Source organism: Mercenaria mercenaria, chromosome 4 (assembly GCF_021730395.1).
Source record: "Mercenaria mercenaria strain notata chromosome 4, MADL_Memer_1, whole genome shotgun sequence".
Taxonomy (NCBI): Eukaryota; Metazoa; Mollusca; class Bivalvia; order Venerida; family Veneridae; genus Mercenaria; species Mercenaria mercenaria.
Genome location: NC_069364.1, coordinates 74402193 through 74423871, shown reverse-complemented (window position 1 = coordinate 74423871; position 21679 = coordinate 74402193). Strand labels below are relative to the sequence as shown.

The 21679-nt window shown below is 35.4% G+C and overlaps 1 protein-coding gene across 4 annotated transcripts in view; it reads right to left on the bottom strand.

Moving 5' to 3' along the window:
- The window catches only part of LOC123552149 (adhesion G protein-coupled receptor L4-like), a 49659-nt gene extending 42574 nt beyond the window's left edge, over nt 1-7085 (bottom strand). The window contains exons 1-2 of one of the 4 annotated variants that reach the window (XR_008370690.1): nt 6849-7085; nt 5667-5774 (exon numbers count right to left, since the gene is read on the bottom strand). Coding sequence is in view for 3 of the 4 variants with exons in the window: in XM_053541695.1 (XP_053397670.1) it covers nt 5667-5774; nt 6849-6930 (190 nt within the window). In the remaining variant the exon portion in view is untranslated. The remainder of the gene's footprint in view (nt 1-5666; nt 5775-6848) is intronic. The other 3 variants (XM_053541695.1, XM_053541694.1, XM_053541696.1) reach the window with 3 other exon arrangements.
- Between the last annotated feature and the right edge of the window lie 14594 nt (nt 7086-21679).

Below are 21679 nucleotides of genomic sequence, written 5' to 3'. Positions count from 1 at the left end.
AAACGTAATTAATGGATTATGCAGTTCAAGATAAATTTTATCTCATAACGTAATGAACAAGTATAATGTTACAAGAACAACTATACTTACACTGATGTAAGTAGTAGTCGGTTTATAAGTGACTTTATTGATTAATTTTGTGTTTTGTTATTGTTGTCAAAAAGTATAACGGAAGTGCCTCACAACTGAAGCGGAAACCAATTTGATGCGCAAAGTAGTCCACTGTAAGTAATATTTTTTGATAAATGTCCACAGAAATTAATAATTTTCTAATATTAAAGACAAATATCTGTATAGGATTCATTATTTGATAAGAAATTGTAATCATCGACATGGGTTTTTTTTTTTAAAATCATACACGTGCTGACACCTAAGTTGTCTCCCGTTGTTTATTAGAGTTACCTTTCGTCCGGCGCAGTAATACATTTCGCAGTGAATCGCCGAGAAGTCGTGGGAAAATTAAAAACCATGTAAATAAACTAAAATTAACCACATTTTCAAGATGAATTTCAAGTGATCGACATTATGCATTTAACCCGCCTGACCTGTGTAGCATCTTAGATATCTGTTCTAAGGTATTCATTGTGTAGAATGTCATGTTATGCCCTTGCAATGCTAATCCCACTGTGATTTTATTGTTTACATTTTGAGAAATATGGTGTCCATCCCGAGCTGAAATGACGTGGCGTAAATTTTTACATGTTTAAGCAAACCTGGTGTGTTAGAAAGAAAATTTCATCCCTTCAACATTATTTGTAACACTGTTATTGTAAAAAACATGTTTTTTCCTTATTCAAAAGCTTAATATTTTGTGTTGAATGTACTTTCACAAAGACCTCTGTTTTCCTATTACATTCATAGTACCACATCCTTATCCACAAAGTACTGAATATTACAGGTGTCCATCAGTATTATATCAGTTTAGGAATATGTTTTTTATCATTCCACCATCGATTTCTTGAATATGCACCCCTTCCTCATTTCTGTATGAACTGTGAATGTAGCAATATGCGTCCCCTTAATATACATATATGGAAAACACTGTAATCACCATACCCGTACATTAGGTACCCATGGTATATATATTATAGTGTCTGTCAACTTTCAATGCAATTTTGCCAGATGCCAGGAAATCCATCATCCACTGATGGCCCAATTCACTTGTAAATCCAATGATTAATTTTGCAGTTTCTGTTTTTCTTTGTTTTAACATTTAACTTTGGTAGATAAGGAAAGACATAATTTTGATGCTGCAAGTCTTAACAATAAATGCATTATCATCTTCAGTTTCTTTTTGATAAATAGATCTGATGATACCCATTAAATTAATCAGAAAAAAAAGATCTTTAAACAGTAACATAATATTCTTGTATTTCAACTCTACTTGAAAAATAAACAAGAGGGCCAAGATGGCCCTAGGTCGCTCACCTAAACATACCATAACAGTGTTAACATGTTTGACATAGTGATTTCATGGAAACAAATATTCTGACCAATTTTCATTAAGATTGGACTAAAAATGTAGTCTCTTGAAGTGTTAACAAGTATTTTCTTCAATTTAACATAATGACCTAGTTTTTAAGCCAAGGTAACCTACATTCAAACTTGGCCTAGATTTGATCAAGGCAATCATTCTGACTAAATTTCATGAACCTCAATTAAAAAATACAGCCTCTATCGCATACAAAACCTTTTTCTTTGATTTGTCCTAGCGACCTAGTTTTTGATCCCAGATGATCCGTATTCAAAATTGACATTAATTCCATCAAGGCTATCATTCTGACCAAATTTCATGAAGATCAATTGAAAAATACAGTCTCTATCGCATACACAAGGGTTTTTTTTATTTGACCTAGTGACCTAGTTTTAAACTACAGATGACCCATATTCTAACTTGACCTAGATTTCATTAAGGCAATCATTCTGACTAAATTGTATGTATATCCAGTGTAAAATGCAGCCCCTATTGCGTACACAAGGTTATTCTTTAATTTGACCGGGTGACCTAGTTTTTGACCCTAGATGACCCATATTCAAATTCAACCTAGATTTCATCCAGACAAACATTCTGATCAAATTTCATGAAGATCCGGTGTAAAATGCAGCCCCTATTGCATACACAAGGTTTTTCTTTGATTTGACCTTGTGTCCTAGTTTTATGACCTAGATGACCCATATTCGTAATGGCCTAGATTTCATCAAGGCAATCATTCTGACCAAATTTCATGAAGATCAATTGAAAAATACAGCATCTATTGCATACACAAGGTTTTTCTTTGATTTGACCTAGTGACCTAGTTTTTGACCCCAGATATCCATTTTCGAACTCGGCCTAGATTTCATCAAGGTAATCATTCTGACAAAATTCATGAAGTCAATTGAAAAATACAGCTCTATCGCATACACAAGGTTTTTCTTTGATTTGACCTAGTGACCTAGTTTTTGATCCCAGGTGACCCATTTTCGAACTTGCCTAGATTTCATCAAGTAATCATTCTGATCAAAATTTCATGAACTCAATTGAAAAATACAGCTTCTATCGCATCACAAGGTTTTTCCTTGATTTGACCTAGTGACCTGTTTTTGATCCCCAGATGACCCATTTTTAAACTCGGCCTAGATTTTATCAAGGTAATCATTCTGACAAAATTCAGAATCAATGAAAAATACAGCCTCTATCGCATACACAAGGTTTTTTCTTTGATTTGACCTAGTGACCTAGTTTTTGACCCAAATGACCCATTTTTGAACTTGGCCTAGATTTTATCAAGGTAATTATTCAGATCAAAATTCATGAATCTCATTTGAAAAATACAGCTTCTATCACATACACAAGGTTTTTCTTTGATTTAACCTAGTGACCTAGTTTTTGACCTCAGATGACCCATTTTCGAACTTGGCCTAGATTTTATCAAGGTAATCATTCTGACCAAATTTCATGAAGATCAGTTGAAAAATACAGCCTCTATCGCATACACAAGGTTTTTCTTCGATTTGACCTAGTGACCTAGTTTTTGACCCTAGATTACCCATTTTCGAACTCGGCCTAGATTTCATCAAGGTAATCATTCTGACCAAAAATACAGCCTCTATCGCATACACAAGCTAAATGTTGACGGACGACAGACGACAGACGACAGACAGACGACGGACGCCGGGCATCGAGCGATCAGAAAAAACTCACCTGAGCATTGCTCAGGTGAGCTAAAAATAAGCCTTTATTGCATGTTTCTCGGATTGAGAGTTTGTAAACTCTTTAGGATTACATTGCCCTAACTAAGTTCCATTTGCGTACCCATTCTCCGCCGGAAAATTGTGTTCATTTTACATTGCTGATAGAAGCAATATACCAATTCTTTAAAATCAAAGTTATGTCAACAATACTTTATTTCTTACAAGTTATGAGGGTAAACAGCAGGACCATCATAAAATATTTTATGCGTCTTGCTCTACATAGCATATGCAATAGGTGAATGTTCGGATGTCAAAGGCTTGAACCCTAAATAAACTTTACAACTGTCAGATTGTATTACACAAACTCATGTATGTAGTTCTATTGCCCTTATTGTATTTTGGTCTCAAGGTAAAGTATGCACATCATGAATTTATGGACTGGGTATAGTAAGAGAACTTAATTCTTCCCATATGTACAAAAAGTATTAAAATTGCCGAAATTGGAATTCACTCGAAACCAATACATGTATAAGTTTGATAGGCATTTTAGAATGGACAATGATGTAACACAGGATGTGTAGTCCAAATTGAATTATACCACCTGTTCATCATTTAACTGCTACCCAGTTATTGCTGATATATGTGTAATTTTAAAGATCGCAGCAAAACTTTTGTTCTTATCACCAATGATTATTAGAAGACACTGTTTTAAATATGACCTTTCCAAGATTTATTTACACAATCAAACTGTCATATCGGCTGTTTATTTTGCAAACTGGCGCAATACAGAGCCTCAAACATGTTCTCGCGGTGTTTTAATGGACAATTATGATTAAAAGTATTAAATGCTATGAATTCATGTCGCTTCACAGTCAAAAAAGGGCACCTAAACAGTGAATAAGGGCCCGCTCTGAAATTTTGAAGTCAGTCTGCAAAAACTGAAGCGAGCGGAAGCTGATTTTCAAAAAAAGAATTCTTTTATTCTGGGAAAAAATGGAGCGGGAAATCCGTTGACCAAGTAATCAATTTGGTGTGGCCTCATACAATTTTTAAGAAAGTAACAAACATGTTATGAACAACAGAGAAAAAAAGAAACATTACTTCGTCATTGTAATCAAATATAATGTAATTAACAAAGGAAGTGAGAATAGTATGACATGTTTATTTTGTGATGTATTATTGATAACCGATTTTTTAAATTGCCTCTTTGATATATTTACACATATTAATAAGCTCATCTTTGGTGGTCGAATTTAGTAATGTATGAAACTTAAAAACTGATATATAGTCTGAAATGGGTCTATCTGTTGTCCGTTTTATACAGACTATATTGGGACAATATTTAGGTACGATGGATCTGTAACACAGTCTGACCAGCATACTTGAGTGACTTCTCCGTACTGATTTAACTGGATGGTGATTTTGTTGGTGGCGTTAAAATGGATTACCAAACGATTCTTGAAATACGCCTGTTTTTCGCCGAAAGTAACTACGCCGGAATTCGCCCCGGAAAAACGTCGTCTTGCTGAATGTCGCCTTTCTCAATAGCAACGTGTTTTCTTTTACTCTACCGCGTTTCAGTATGTATCACTTAGCATTCTGTCGAAATCGGCATGTTCCTATCACATGTTAGGTACAAATGGCGGTGTAAGAATTTAATGTTTTGAAAAGTGAAATTGCAAAAAGCGAAAAGGAGTAAATTCAGCGGGTTGTATTTAACGAACTGTGATTTTCTTATATAAAAGTTAACACCCCCTTTTCCTTTTGTTTTTCTAAAGAAGAAATACAGTGCTTTATTGGAATATAAGTCTCTGAAAATCTGATACACTAGAAAATGTCGAAGAACCGTTATAAAGTAAGTAGAACAGCCGTATTTAGTGGTGTTCAGCCTATAAACAACGTTTACGACAAAGTAAATGTATATATATTCTTCTGAAAAAAATCATTAACCTGTCTCTGATCTGATGCTTAATGGTTTAACAATGCTGAAATAATGAATAAATTACCGCAGACACGCTACAAATCATTGCTGCCTTATAATGACGTCCTCGATTAACGCATTTGTATTTACCCTGATAACAAGGTATACTACCTCCTTAATGCAGTTCACCTTCAAGCACTATTCGATGTAAATTTCCGATTTTTAGTTAGACTTCCTTCTATCTGATATGGCCTAAAAGCAACCCACTTACCGTTACTTTGTGTGCGAAACGTTGCGGGCTCGACAAGTTGCATAGATGCTTATTGAAACAACGAAAAAGCTTCTCCTTCCAAAAAATCCGAAGCTAAGCGCTTAGTGCACGTGCCGGTATGACACTTAAAAAAAAATATGGTATAATTTCATTTGATGTCTTGAATGTTACCGAAGAGGAATCTGTTTGATTTATTCCCTATGAATTCTAAGAGTTTTGTATATTTATCGGGTTTCCAACATATTTTAGGAGTCTACATATTGAATTCTTATATAATTAATATATCATAAGGATACTTACCATAGAGACAGGCACTTCCCACAAGCACATCACTATCAATACATGAACAGTTATTACTGATACACACTGACTCTGTTATTTTGACACAGGCATCGTCAGTTTCACATTCTGTCAACAGAGAAATATAACAATTATATTACATTTTATTATTTTTATTATACACCTACTAATCTTTTTTAAATACAGTTTGTATATCGCTAACAAATACAAAACCCTTAAATTGACTCCATAGGATATGGAAAAATATTTTTATTTTAATCGTGACATCAAACATGACATCAGAAACACCACAATTAAGGTGTCTCTACTTTCCATGCGTCAAAGGTTCAAAGTTTCGAACGGATTTTCAGTGTTATTCATCTAAAATTGTTACAATTTTGGCTGATTTAACTCTAGGTATAGGTATATTCTTACGACAACAGATATTAAAGGGGATATAGTTTCATGATGAAAAAGCCCATGTGCCTGTGGCGGGATTTGAACCCGGGTCGCACCGATGGAAGGCAATGCTCTAACCACTGAGCCACAGAGTCGACTCCCTGACGCAGTTGTCAGAGATTAGAACGAGTCATCATGTATTATTACGTGAATGCCATTTGGCATAAAAAGTGCAATTTTAGGCACTAGATAAAGTCCATTGCCCTTACCACTGAGCCAAAGCTTCGACTCCCTGGCGCAGTTGTCAGAGATTGGTTTTAAACGTACAAGCTATGCGTAAGCGACCGTAACAATATGTATAAAATGAAAGGGCCATTAATGCATTACTTTGATCTGTAATGGTGCATTCGGCTCGCAAGGAAGAGTACATTCGGCAGACCCAACCCTGGCAAAATCCATTCGACTTAAATATAGCATGAGCATTGCAGATCAAATTACTGTTTTGATATCACTATTACATTGCATTATACTTATTTTCTGCATTTACTGTAACGAGCTGTCTCGGTAAATGGACACTGTACAGGAATGCAGGCTTTATTACACAAACCCTAACAAACACAGATATGTTTTTTTTTATCTTTTGAAATGCTCAGAACGGTAAATACAGACAATAGCTAGTAATATAAAACTATACAGTGTTAGCAATATAAGACAGTTGTTTAAACTATAATAATAGACCTAGGCCTATATCTACGTCTGCCTTATTTTTTAAAATGATTAAAAGTAAAAAAAATATGTACTTACCTGAAAATTGAGCAGCTGTACTACAAAAATAGCAAGACAAGACTAGAATTAAAATAAAAAATCGTAATATTTTACAATCCATAAGTTTAAGTCATAAAAACATAAATACGATACTTTGAAATTGGCTTGTTCGATCTTAAATAGTGCGTTGTTAACATTGTAGACAATGGTTGTTATCAGAGTTCTTTTTGCCGATCAGATTTAATTACTGATGCATATGAATACTAAATTAAGATATCTGTGACCGCTGGTCGCATAATAACAAGTAAGATACATATTGCTATACCTGTCTGTTATTTTAAGCGCGGTTGTATTGTTTACCATACTGTAAATGGCCGTTAATGATAACAATCAATGTTGCTTGTATCAAAGCACATATGGTAGAAATTTTGTACAAATCAATTGTAAAACGAAAGAAATATTTATGAAAAACCGCAAAAAGTGGCCGATTTTACGACTCGAACCAGTACTTACGAATATATCACAGCAATACTTGTTACACTGTTTTAAATGACAAATTTGTATAAAGCCGGCAAAAAGTACTCCTATGATCCACCCTTCATGTGCTCATTATTGAACGTTTGGCATTGCAGATGGTTATGGTTGTATCGCGTGCGTAGCTCGGTCATATCTTCTTTGATGGTTATTAAATTGTTTTTGTTTGTTTTGGGTTTTTGTAACGGCGTGCAGTAAATCTAATCGGTGTTCCTGTACTCTATACATTTACTGACTTCGCAAGTAACTGCCAACTTCCCCACATGAATCAGAGGTGGAAGACGCATGATTTTAAACAATATGTTCTTTTTATGAAAAAGTCACGACCCCGCGATCTGCAGATCTGTATTCTACCTACTGAACTAATCGGGTGGGTACTGATTCCTGTTAGTTTATGTCAGCTTTGTTAAGTTGTCCTCAGAATATCAGGTCTTTCGAATTCAGACATAAAACACTATTTTCGGCAATCTATTGGCACGACTTTAGGTATTAGATTACTGTTTAAAAGTTTTGTTAGAGTTATTCTCGAAAGCATTCTTGAATATACTACCACTTTAGATTCCCTACAGTTTGTTAACTCAGCGACGGGTTATAGTGACGAGTACAGCCAGTCTATCTACCCCTCTGATCCGTGACATTCCGTGCAAAGCAGAGTTGTAAATACATGTACACTACTGACCAATGCATAAAACAAATTAAACCAACTAGAGCTAATGCGGCTTAATATATTATGTTACTATTAAGTTATTAGCATATATCTATTTAAGAATTTTACGAAAACATTTGATAATTTTAGGTTTTTATTTATTTATTAATAACTTTTTATTTGCACGACAGTAAGTTTTGGCATATTTCAATCGCACTGTCCGTCCGTCACACCGTAACTTTGTAAATTCTTGTCCGAACTGTAACTCTGCCATCCATGAAATAGCTTGGGATAAATATTTACCTTAATAAGACGACGTTTCATGCGTAATACCCAGACTCCTAGCTATAAGGTCAAGGTCACACTTAGAAGTCAAACGTTAATAGGGTCTGGTTCGAGTCCGGTTCGTAACTTTGTCATTCATCAAGAGATTTTAAAATTACTTAGCATAAATGTTTATCATAATGAGTCGTCGTGTCATGGGCAAGACCCAGACCCCTATCTCCAAGGTCAAGGTCACACACGGAGTTCAAATGTTAAAAGGGTCCTTTTTTTGTGTCCGGTCTATAACCCTGCCATCCATTTTTTGATAAATAGTAACCATAATCAGACAATGTGCCTCAAAACCCAGATCCCTAGCTCCAAGGTCAAGGTCATACTTAGAAGTCAAAGGTTAATAAGATCTTTTTCGTGTCCGGTATATAACTCTTTCGTCCATGAAAGGATTTTGAAACACCTGGCTCCAAGATCAAGTTCACAATTAGAAGTCAAGTCAAAGGTAAATAGGGTCTGTTTCATGTCCGGTTCGTAACTCTGCCATTCATTATGGGATTTCAAATTTACTTGGCATAAATATTCCCCATAACGAGAAAACGTGTCATGCATAATAACCAGACCCCTAGCTCTAAGGTCAAGGTCACATGTAGAGGTTAACGATTAACATGGTCTGTTTTTATCTGCTCCATAACTCTTCCATCGATGAAGAGATTTTTAAATTACTTGGCATAAATGTTCCCTATATTGAGATGACGTGTCAGACACAAAACCAAAACCCCTAGCTTCAAGGTCATGGTCACACTTAAAAGTCAAAGGTTAACATTGTATGTTTCTTGTCCGGTCAATTTATTTATTTATTTTGTTGGGTTTAACGTCGCACCGACACAATTATAGGTCATATGGCAACCTTCCAGCATCGATAGTGGAAGAAGACCTCAAGTGCTCCTCCGTGCATTATTTCATCACGATCGGGCACCTGAGTAGAACCACCGACCTACCGTAAGCCAGCTGGATGGCTTCCTCACATGGAGAATTCAACGCCCCGAGTGAGGCTCGAACCCACATCGATGAGGGCCAAGTGATTTGAAGTCAGCGACTTTAACCACTCGTTCACGGAGGCCCTTGTCCGGTCAATAACTCAATAACTGTCATTCATCAAAGTGTATGCGAATACGATAATGTTACACACCGATAGCCACACGACATGCAGATATAGACTTGCCATAGTTCGCTAATGCGGAAATATAAAGTGGTAGTATTGGACTGGGAATTCATGGCATAGCTTGTAAGCAGTTACCATAGACATGTAGTATTTATAAGGATATGAAAACAGACTATGAATGTACCACTAAAAACGCTCTTGCTGAAAAGTCGAGAAAGAAGCACGTGCATTTCAATTCCGGCATTGTGTGTAAAGTGCATGCGGTGTCTTTGCGGATCAAGTATACCAGGTCTTTGATATAATTTATCACGCACGTTTATCAGTAATATTCTTTTGATCGAATTAAATTAATTTCTTTATGTGTTTAAATAAGTTACATATTTCACTTTTCGGTCGTATCTTATGTTCACGAGCGTGAACTTAGGATAACGCCCGAAATCCATAGTTCAATCAAGAAACCTAGTTTATCGAACGTAAACCTGGGTTTACGAGCGTGAACATAAGATAACGACCGAAAATAATACTTTTGTTCGAGAAACCTAGTTTATCGAACGTAAACCTAGGTTCACGTTCGTAAACTATGGTTCACGCTCGTAAACCCAAGTTCACGGTCGTTAACATAGGTTCACGCTTGTAAACATAGGTTCATGTCCGAAAACTATGGTTCACGGCAATAAAGTGAACCAAGGTACACGGTCGAAAAACTAGGATTAACGATCGATAAACTAGGTTTTTCGAACGAAAAATCAGGTTTTTCGAATACTAACCTATATTTTTGAAAACGTAAGATAACGGGCGTAAACCATAGTTTACGCTCGTGAACCCAGGTTTCACGCTCGTAAACATAGGTTCACGGCCGTAAACCCATGTTCACGCCCGAAATTCATAGTTGATTTCATTTTCCTAATGTATCGACCGTAAACCATGGTTTACGTTTGATAAACTAGGTTTCTCGATTGAACTACGAATTTTGATCGTTATCCTACGTTTACGGTCGTTATCCTATGTTTACGCTCGTGAACCCCGGTTCATGGTCGTAAACCATAGTTAACGAACGTGAACCTATGCATTTGAAAGAATCCAAGAAAAGCAAATGTTATTTCGCCAGAAAAAGGAAAGGTGAAATTTTAAGCTTACAATTATAACTAGAAAAGCCCCTATTTACAATGTATATCTGGTTTCTGACTCATCAATACTTAATCATATCCTCTCTTTTAATCTTCCTTTTTTTTGCACATGTACGTCATTATGACAAAGTGAAATACTATTCGTGGCCTTACATCACGCAAATGGTTATTTTTGATCAAGGAAGTTTGAAAAAACAGTTGTCACTTTCTTTGAATACATGCTATATGACCGTATTTAACCAAATATATTCCCTTGCATTTAAGGCGATACGTAAAGACAAATTGGAGCACTAATTTGCAACTGACTTGTGTTTTTTCTGGTTCTAAGGTGTGTAAGTGTTGATACACATTTTTTACCTCTACATTACAGACTCCATTAAAACTTTGCTTGTATGCATCTAAGTAGTAATACATCATGACATTTGTTTTGCCAAGTTCAACAGAGAAAATAAAATGCCTGTTGACTTAATGGTTGTATGGAATTAAGGTCTTAATCATGTCAACACTGCATTCAGGCGTATTTGTATAGGATTGGAGCGAACCACTCAGTCAGGCTTGACTGACCGCCGCCATTTTGTAGTCTTTTTACAGTTTTCGGTCATATGTTAAGGACTGCACCCGGTGCTCAAACTCAGGTTACAGACAGTTGGATAAGAGTCATGAGTGCTTACATATGACAAAGTAAAGATACGGGTATTATTATAAGAACATATTTTTACGTTTGCTCCACTGTACATTCATTAGGTTCTGAATGGGTATCTGTCTTAACACTCAAAATTAATGGCATTAAATAATTTAAGCCACATAATTAATTAGATACATCACATAAAAGTTATATATTACAAATAAAAAACACTATTTTTGTTTAATATTTTCAATTTAGGTCTTATAGTTTCAGACAAGAAGATTTTAAAAGTTTTTCCTATTTATACAAGTCTATATAAACCATGTGACCGCGGGCTCGAGCGGTGCAATATTTGATCCTAGGGGTATAATTTGAACAAACTTGATAAAGGACCAATAGATGATGCTACATACCAAATATCAAAGCCAGAGAAGATTTGCAAAGTTTTTCCCTATATAAGTCTATATTAAACATGTGACCCTTCGGGCGGGCCATATTTGACTCTAGGGGAGATAATTTGAACAAACTTGGTAGAGGACTATTTGATGATGCTACGTACCAAATATCAAAGCCCTAGGCCCTGTGGTTTTGGACAAGAAGGTTTTCATTGTTTTTCCTATATAAATCTACGTAAACCATATGACCCCCAGGGCGGGGCCATATTTGACTCTAGGCGGATAATTTGAACTAACTTGGTAGATAAAAGCCCAAGCTACTGTGGTTTTGGACAAGAAGATTTTCAAAGTTTTTCCTTTCGGTTGCTATGGCAACCAGAGGTCTGCATGGATTTCAATTCTTTGGGCAATGTTAATAGGAGGGCATCCAAGTATCCTTTCTCTGAAATTTCGTGTAAATCTGCTTAATGGTTTTGAAGAAGAAGATTTTTGAAATTTACTATATAGCCATATAGGGAAAATAAACCCCGCCTCCTGGAGGCCATGTGTTTTACTGAAACAAAATGGCTTAGGAGATTTTGGTAGAGGATCACCTATAGATCATTTCTACAAAATATTTTTGAATTCCGGCTGACAGTTTCTGACAAGAAGAGTTTTAAACATTTTCCTTTTGGTTGCCATGGTTCTGCATTGATTTCAATCCTTTAGGCAATTCTGAAAGAGGAACACTCAAGGATCATTCCTATTAAAGTTGGTGTCAATCTGCCCAGTGGTTTTGAAAATTAAGATTATTTTAGAAATTGTTGACACACGCCGCAAGACAGACGACGGACATCGAGCGGTCACAAAAGCTCACCTTGAGCCTTCGGCTCAGGTGAGCTAAAAACCCAAGATGCACACCTTCACATGCTGAGTAATATTCCTATTATGTTTCATGACCTTAGATCAAATACGTTTTAATTTCGTGCGACACAAACTTTTATGCATTTTTTATGCATTTAAAAAAAATAAATCAATGGGTAATAACTCTGGTCTGGATAAAAGATATCTCAAATAAAATCCTGATCAAAACGCTAAGTGAACGAATTCACCTGCTGAATGACAATCCTGTGAGGTTTGATGACGACTCTTGATTCAGTACTTCTTTGAGATACGCACGACATATACTAGTATTCGCACGGACTGACGGTCGACGGGAAGGGTCAAATCTAAGTGCTCCCACTCCCACTCCCCGAAAGAAAAATGGCGGTACTGAAATAACCAGGTTAATATATCGCTAGACATGGATAGCATGCCCAACTACCTTTACATGTTGTTATATATTTGTATATAAAAGTGCTAACCATATTGATAAATAAATTTAATCTTTGAAATACAAGTACCTTGCGCAGATGCTATGGTTCTTATCTTTTTTTTTTAAAAAATAACCACCTGAAACCGAATTGTATGTGGCCCGATTATACACGTTTTTTTGTGTATTAAAGCCTGCAGAAGCACGTAGACTTAAAAAGTTGGTAAACACAATTCCAAAAACTTTTAACTTTACATTCAAGTTCTTTTAAGTACGAACGTATTGACAAGCTTTCAAGATTTACGTGAATTCGATTAGAAATTATATAAAATCATACCGAATGTAATTCCCAAAATCATTAATATGAATCATAAAAAACAAACTATCGCACAGGTTACACGCGTGATGGCAGTGCGTTTGTGGTAAGTAACTCATACAGCAAACATGCTATGTATTAGATTGCATCCTTTGCGTCGCGAGAACTTTAAATCCGTAATTAGGAAGTAAGTTATGGCGTTACAAAGACCTAAGCAAATTAATAGTTCCGCTTTGTTTATCATCGCCAGTGAAACGCTATTTTCCCACTAAAACTACGATTATTGAATCGAGAAATATGTTATAAGGGAAAATGAATAACTATTAAGGTATTTGAATTTTTTTATCAATGTCTCGGTACAATTTGAATTATATTAAATCAGAGAGAAAATGGTAGGCGGCCAGGGAACTCAGTCGAGAGAGCATTGCATTTGTAAATGTATATACTCCGAGATCATGTTCCCTGTCCAATCAGAAATTCGAGGACGTATTGCATATAGCAGGACAGTATGTCGCCTGGCTCCCCACCCATGTCTGAAACATTTCCTAAATGGTTACCTGGGGTCTTCTTTTACCTTCGTAAGCTTGAGTAGTCGCCAGAAGATCTAAGCAGTATGGCGTGATTCTAAACCCCACCACAACACGGTAAAATAGATTTACGCAAGGTCCGTTCGTAGTAAGGGAAGTAAAATTTCGCACATTCACCCTCAACATAGGGCAAACAAGCGCAGGATGTGAACTACGTTAAAATTATATCACATTTCAAGTCTATGTAATGAGTTACCAATGCAGGACAAAGAAAAATATATAGTCCTTTGCACATCTACAACTGCCTTGTTCAGAATGATATTGTTTTTGTCTTGCTGGGTTTAACAACGCACGATCACAATTACAGGTCATATTGCAATTTTTCAGCTTTGATGGTGGAGGAAGATCTCAGTGGCTCCTCCATGCATTATTTCATTAAGGGCGCGAACCTGTGTAGAGTCATCGAATTACGTAAGCCAGCTGGATGGCTTCCTTACATGAAATTTCAATACCCCCTTTGAGGCAAGAATCAAAACCCACATCGGTGAGGGGCAAGTAGTTTGAAGTCATCAGCCGTAACCAATGGGCCACGGATGTCCTTGCTCAGAATTAGAAACTTTCACTAATGCGCATTATAACTGGTGATAAGCGACTCATAATGAACAGACAAAAGTTATTCATAAGCCATATAGACTTTCATTTAAAAAAATAGGTTAAAGATCAGCTTATATTTTTATTACCATTTCATAACATGATCTGACAGAAATTACAACGCGTCGCAATTAGCTTACACGATAATGTAATTAACTGTCAAAATTAGAAATAAAAAGTTTAATTAGAAGTAGTAGAGGTAGATATTTAAAAATTCCATTTGGTGAACACTCAACATCCCCTGCCTCCCCGCCACCAAAACACACACATGTACAAAGCTCCCTTGCTAAACATGAGAAAGGTGGACATTATCCCTCTTTTGATTTTTTTCTTCAATTTTTCCAATTATTTCCAGGCTTCCAAATCAATTCATTCCGTATACAGATTATTATCATCCTAAAGCTGTTATTTTTTTCTGTTTTTTTCTCTCTCTTATTTTGATTTTAAAGTTTTTATTTAACAAAATCAGGAATTGTTATGACCCGGTCTCAATAGGTGACATATTCGAAATCAAAAACAAGTGTAATGTTATAGTCTTGGTCACCAAGGTAAACTTTGTCAGTTATTGAAGGATTTTTTTACCTTATCATACTGTACATGATTGATTCAGCCTTTGCGACCAGTGAAGATCATGTTCAGCCTGCACATGTGACATTTTTGGTAAGCACCCCTTTTAACAATTAAAAGTACTGTCTTTTTTGAAAGATAGACCAGTTCATTACAGAAATTTAGCAGGGTAAGGGTTGATGCTACAATATTTGCTATATTACACACAATACCCTAAATAATACTGATCTCGGATTTTTTTTTTTTACATTTTACAGTCGTCTGGTCTCATGATATGTTATTATGATATATATCTTAATGGAAAACATTTTGTTATATCATAACACCTTCTGTTATCACAATGTTACGTCAAAGAGTAAGAACTGCTTCTTACTGTAAGTAAAAGTAACAGAAAAACAAACCAGCAGCTGAACAATAACAAAATTTTATTTATAAAAGAAACAATTCAATACCTTAAAATGGCCGTATCATGATCCGACAGTAAGTAAAAGTAACAGAAAAACAAACCAGCAGCTGAACAATAACAAAATTTTATTTATAAAAGAAACAATTCAATACCTTAAAATGGCCGTATCATGATCCGACAAAAATTACAACGCGTCGCAGTTAACTTAAATGATAATATTATTAACTGTCAAAATGAAAATAAAAAGTTTAATTAGAAGGAGTAGAGGTAGATATCTAAAATATCCAACAGATTAATCCAATTTGGTGAACACTCAACATCCCCTGCCTCCCCGCCCCAGATACTCACATCTACACCAGACCAAACTCCATGCTAAACATGAGAAAGGTAGACATTATCCCCATTTTGATTGCTTTTTTCATTTTTTTTTCCAATCATTTCTAGGTTTCCAAATCAATTCATTCCGTATACAGATTATTATCATCCCAAAGTTGTTATTTTTTTCTGTTATTTTTTTCTCTTATTTTTATTTTAAAGTTTTTATTTAACAAAATCAGTAATTGTTATGACCCGGTCTAATTAGGTGACATATTCGACATCAAAAACAAGTGTACTGTTATGGTCTTGGTCACCAAGGTAAACTGTGTTTTGTCATGTCAGTTGCATAAGGATTACGTAATAAATTGCACCCGGCATACTAAAACAGAGTATTTGGAGACGAATATATTATACTGCTATTTGAAGGAAAATCTCCTTTGACATATAAAATGAAAGAAAATATAACCTTTTTCAAATAACAAGTTTTATGTCTGTTTTGAAAGTGGATCTAGTCTTGAAAATGATTGCGGAGGGTTAAAAGTAAGAATACAAGAGGTTTCTCGGGTAGATATAGTAAATAGCATGTCTATGTTGATCAAGACATTCAACGTAATAAATTTTGTTTTTTATTGTAAAAATGGAATTTGTAATATTACGATGATTAATGTATGTTTACTTAGTGTTGAGCGGCCTTTTTGTCACATGTAAAAATGCATGTACATTGAAATAAAAACGTTATATTAAACACTAAACACCAGGGCAACCAACTGCGTTGTAAACTCTTCTATACATTTTACATCAGAGACCGTATCCGTCAACATTTTAACAGCAAATATTCAGGTTACCATTACTTTTTATAGCATATTCATACTAATAAAGAATTTCTTTGTGCGTTAAAAAAGTGTTCGAACGTATTTACTTCCATACCTTAGTTAATTCAAAAAAATATATCGGAGAACTTATTATTGGGTTATTACCCCACACTTGTAGCGTGCAGTTATTGAGGGATTTTTTTTACTTACCTTATCATGCTGTACATGATTGATTCTATCTTTGCGACCAGTGAAGATCAAGATCAGCCTATACATTTGACATTTTGGTAAGCACCCCTTTTAACAATTAATAGTACTGTCTATTTTGAAAGGTGGGCAAGTTCATTACAGAAATTTAGCAGGGTAAGGGTTGACATTACAATATTTGCTACATTTGTTCAGTTGAAGTCTGCTACCACACATGAGAAACTTAGGGTTTGAAGAGTTTATTTTCCGTTTGCTTCTATTCATGTACTCATTGATTGTAACTGCGCATAGTTCGAGGTCTCCGACGACCTGTGTTTCTACGGAAGCAAATGTTGGACGAAATCAGCAACATATATGTTTCCCCTTCCGAGAAGCAATGGAATTATTGTCGACATATAACCAGCAATAATCTTTTTGGAAATATCCAAACTGTTGCATCTCTTATATTCATTCTAACACATATCCAGTAATTCGTATTTGCGTATGCGTTATAAAGAATTAACAAAAAACAACTTTTTTCAACTGAAAAAGGAAAGGTGAGAGTTTAAGGTTTCTGATACATCAATGATTTATGATTTATGTCTCTTTTCATTTTCCCTGTTTTTGAATATGCATGACATAATGTAAAAATGAAATAGTATTCGTGACCATTAATCACAAGAAAAGTAATTTTTGATCAAGGAAGTTTAAAAAATAAAAGTTGTATCACTTTGTATGAATATACGGTAGACGACCTTATTCAACCACATGTATGTTCTTCCGTTTAAGGCTATAAGTAAAGACAAAGTGGTGAATGAAAGCTGGCAACACTAATTTGCAACTCAGTGTTTAGAGTTTCTCACTTTATCTGGTTCTAGTGTGAGGGTTCCTTTGCTGAACAGACTCCATTAAAGTTTACTTTATTGCATTCCGTGCTTGCAAAGCGTCTTGTTACAGATATATTCTACAAATATTTAAATTGAGGTCATTAGTAGTACATAATATGAATCTTGTTTTGCCGTTTGTAATACTGCAATAACAGTTTTGTTTTGCCGTTTGTAATACTGCAATAACAGTTTTGTTTTGCCGTTTGTAATACTGCAATAACAGTTTTGTTTTGCCATGTCCGCGTATTCGCGTATAGAAATACAGTTCACAGCAGCGCTGGTTGTGCAACAGATCTATTGACATTTAACAGAGAAAATAAAATGCCTGTTGGTCCAAAAAGAGCCCACGAAAACACTGTCTGACTTTTGAAGCAGGGTTCGTAATCTTGTGCTTCCGCTTCTAGAGCTTCAACTCAGATAACTGACATTAGGATGAGAGTCCCGGGTGTTTATACATGAAAAACTAAAGATCCATGCATTATTGCAAGAACATGTATTTAAGTTTGCTCCACTGTACATACATTTGGTTCTGAACACGTATCTCTCTAAAACGAAAAAACTAATGAGAATAGATATTTTAAGCTAGCCTACATAATTAATTTTATTATATATCTACATAAATTCTATCAAAAAGGCTTGCAATTCACAGGTGAGTATGAAGAGGCAGAAAAAGTCGTATGGTACCTTTTGTATTGTATGTTGTCGGACTACTTACATTTAATATAAAAGCCCTGGTGCAGTTCTGTAAATAGCACACACAAAACTATAACATTGATAAATACTGAAGATTCGTTCAATTACAAAACAACATACAAAACTTTGATGGTTTAGAACAAAAGGGCCCTCATTTTTGTAGCTAGATATGGGATGTTGTATTTAGTTCTCGTGGATTTTGCCAGGTAGGATCCGTCTTTGCAGAATCAACTCGGGCCGAATACAGTATCCCAAATCAAACTACTATTATATTCTAACACGACCATCGAATAACCTACATACATGTCGAGAAAAATCTCGGGTTATTCTACAATAAACCACTCGCGTGCAATGACGTCATCCGATCCAGGTGCGTAGCTAGGTCGTAAAAAGTAGTTACCAACTTTTCTTACAATGTTGATACTAGTGTGTCGTGTTAGAATCGAAATAACAAGTTCCCAAGTGTGATTTATCGTAGAATAACCCTAGTATTTCGTTCTTATGCGAAACAATATATCACTCAGGCCTACGGCCTTCGTGATATATTCTTACGCATAAGAACTCAAAACAAGGGTTATTCTACGGTAAACCACACTTGGGAACTTATTATTTCTTAAATAATCCTATTATATACATGACTCAAATACAACATATTACAAAATTAGTTGGGTTTAGTATTTTATATTCAAGAAAGGTTAGCTCAGTATGTAGAATAAAAAAAACACTATGCATTGTAATGCCTCTCGAATTCAATATACATGTATAGTTGAAGCGATTGTTTCCATGACGCAAGACAGATGTTATTGCCCCTGAAATTATACGTTCATGTCAGAAAGTTCTCAAGTAATTGAGGAAAACAGACCATTGTTTCGTTTTATGAAATTAAGTGTTCCTGGAAGGGTGGCAGTTTGGGGGAGTTGGTTTTGGGCAACAAGAGTATGATTCTTAATGGAATGAATTTATGTACTGAAAACGTTCGGGAGGGATTTTCACCGGTCGTTTAATAAAAATATCGCTTAACAGAGGTGGTCGCAAGTACGATGTTGACTATATATACAAAGGTATTTACACTCGTTTATTGTTGTAACTTTCGTATTCGAGTGTTTTACTTGTAGTTTTCAATCCCTAGGTTAACATTTAATACTAATCAAAAGAGGATGTAATTAATAAACAAATAAAATGCATGCCACTTATGTAGTACTAAAACATCCTAGAAAAAGTTAATTCTACTGCTGGTTAATGCAAAGCTGCTGCACTACATATCAACCTAATATTTTGCAACAACAGTAATGGTACATTTACCTATATAACTTGTGTCAGAGTTTGCATTCTACAAGTCTACAATTTTTAAAACCTTTTTATATCTACCAATACCGATAATTTTACTTTAAACATAATTTCATTTTTAAATTATTTGGAAAACTGATATAAAAGCAGGTAATTTCATGAACAAAACAAAAAGAAAGTTAACGTGGTTGCCAGCGACCTTGACCTTTGCATGACAAAATGTCTTGTAATGGTGAATATTTATAACACGTTATTTGAATATACAACAATGCATAAAAATGTGATAGACTAGACAATAAATGTCAAAAGGTGACATTGACCTGAAAGCTAGGGGTGTGGCACTTGCACACGATAAATTACCTCATTATGTGGAACCTTGAAGCTAGGGGGCTAGGTCTTAAGATAGACACGATAGGGGTCTGGTTCTTGAGCATGACATGTCGTCTTATTACGGTGAACTTTTATGCCAAGTTATTTCAAAATCTCTTCATGGTTGGCAGAGTTATGAACCAGGCACGAAGTATGACGGGCAGAAGGACGCAGCCTATTGCTATGTCCCTCTATTTTCCTCGAAAAAGCTGGGGGATAAAAACACACATTCTAACATTATTTTCTTAATATGTAGCGTACGTAACTGTAAGTCCGTAATTAGGAAGTATGTTATGCCGTTACAAAGACCTGAGCAACTTAATAGTTCCGAATTGTGTATCATCTCAAGTGAAACGTTTTTTTCCGTAAAATTACGATCATCAGAATTGTATTTCAAATTGTGTATACTCCAAGATCATGTTCATCCTGTTCTCTGTTCAATGAGAAATTCGAAAACAAATTTCATAGAGCAGGACAGTATGTCGCCTGTGTCCCCATTCATGCCGGAAACATTCCCAAATGGTCTTTCTTTACCATCGAAAACTTGAGTAGTCGTCATAGGACCTAAATAGTATGTCATGACACCAAACCCAAACAAAACACGCTATAAATAGATTTACGCTAAGTCCGTTCCGTAGTAACGGAAGTAAAATGTCGCACATTCACACCCGACGTAGGTCTGAAAAGCATAACCGCAGAATGTGAAATACGTTAAAATTATATCACATTTCAAGTCTGTATAATGAATTACCAGTGCAGAACAGAGAAAAATATGTACTATTCCCTTGCACATCCACATCTGCATGGCTGAGAATGATTTTGTTTTTGTTTTGTTGGGTTTAACGTCGCACCAACACATTTATAGGTAATAATTGTAGCGACATTCAAGCTTTGAGGGTGGAGGAAAACGCCAGTGGCTCCTTCGTACATTATTTCATTACGGGTGCGAATCTTATTAGAGCCATCGACCCGAGCTTCCTCATATGAAAAATTCAACACCTTGAGTGAGACAAGAACTCACATCGGTGAGGGGCAATTGGTTCGAAGTCAGCAGCCATAACCATTAGGCTACGGATGCCCTTGCTCAGAATGAGAAACTACTTTGACTAATTTATTTATGATAAGCTATTCATAATGAACAGGCAAAAGTTATTCATCAGCCATATGGAGTTTCATTTAGAAAACAATATGTCAAAGGAAACTGGAAAAAAAAAATGAAATTATCCATCAGTTTTAAGCTAATGATTTTAATCTTATTTTATAACATGATCTGGCGATTAGCTAACATGATGATATCATTAACTGTCGAATTTAAAATAGAAGTAGTAGAAGTAGATATTGCCTATTTCCATTCATGGATTGACTAAAGATTTTCAACAGGGCTACAGATTCATCCAATCTGGCGAATTTATGATAAGCGATTCATAATGAACAGGCAAAAGTTATTCATCAGCCATATGGAGTTTCATTTGGAAAAAAATATGTCAAAGGAAACTGGATAAAAATGAAATTATCCATCAGTTTTAAGCTAATGATTTTAATTTCCATTTTAGAACATGATCTGGCGATTAGCTAACATTATGATATCATTAACTGTCGAATTTAAAATAGAAGTAGTAGAAGTAGATATTTCCTATTTCCATTCATGGATTGACTAAAGATTTTCAACGGGGCTACAGATTCATCCCATCTGGCGAACGGTCAACACCCCCTGCCTGCCCCTCCCAACACACACATACCTATAAAGCTCCCGTTGTAAATATGAGAAAGGCGGACATAATCCCCCTTTTGATTT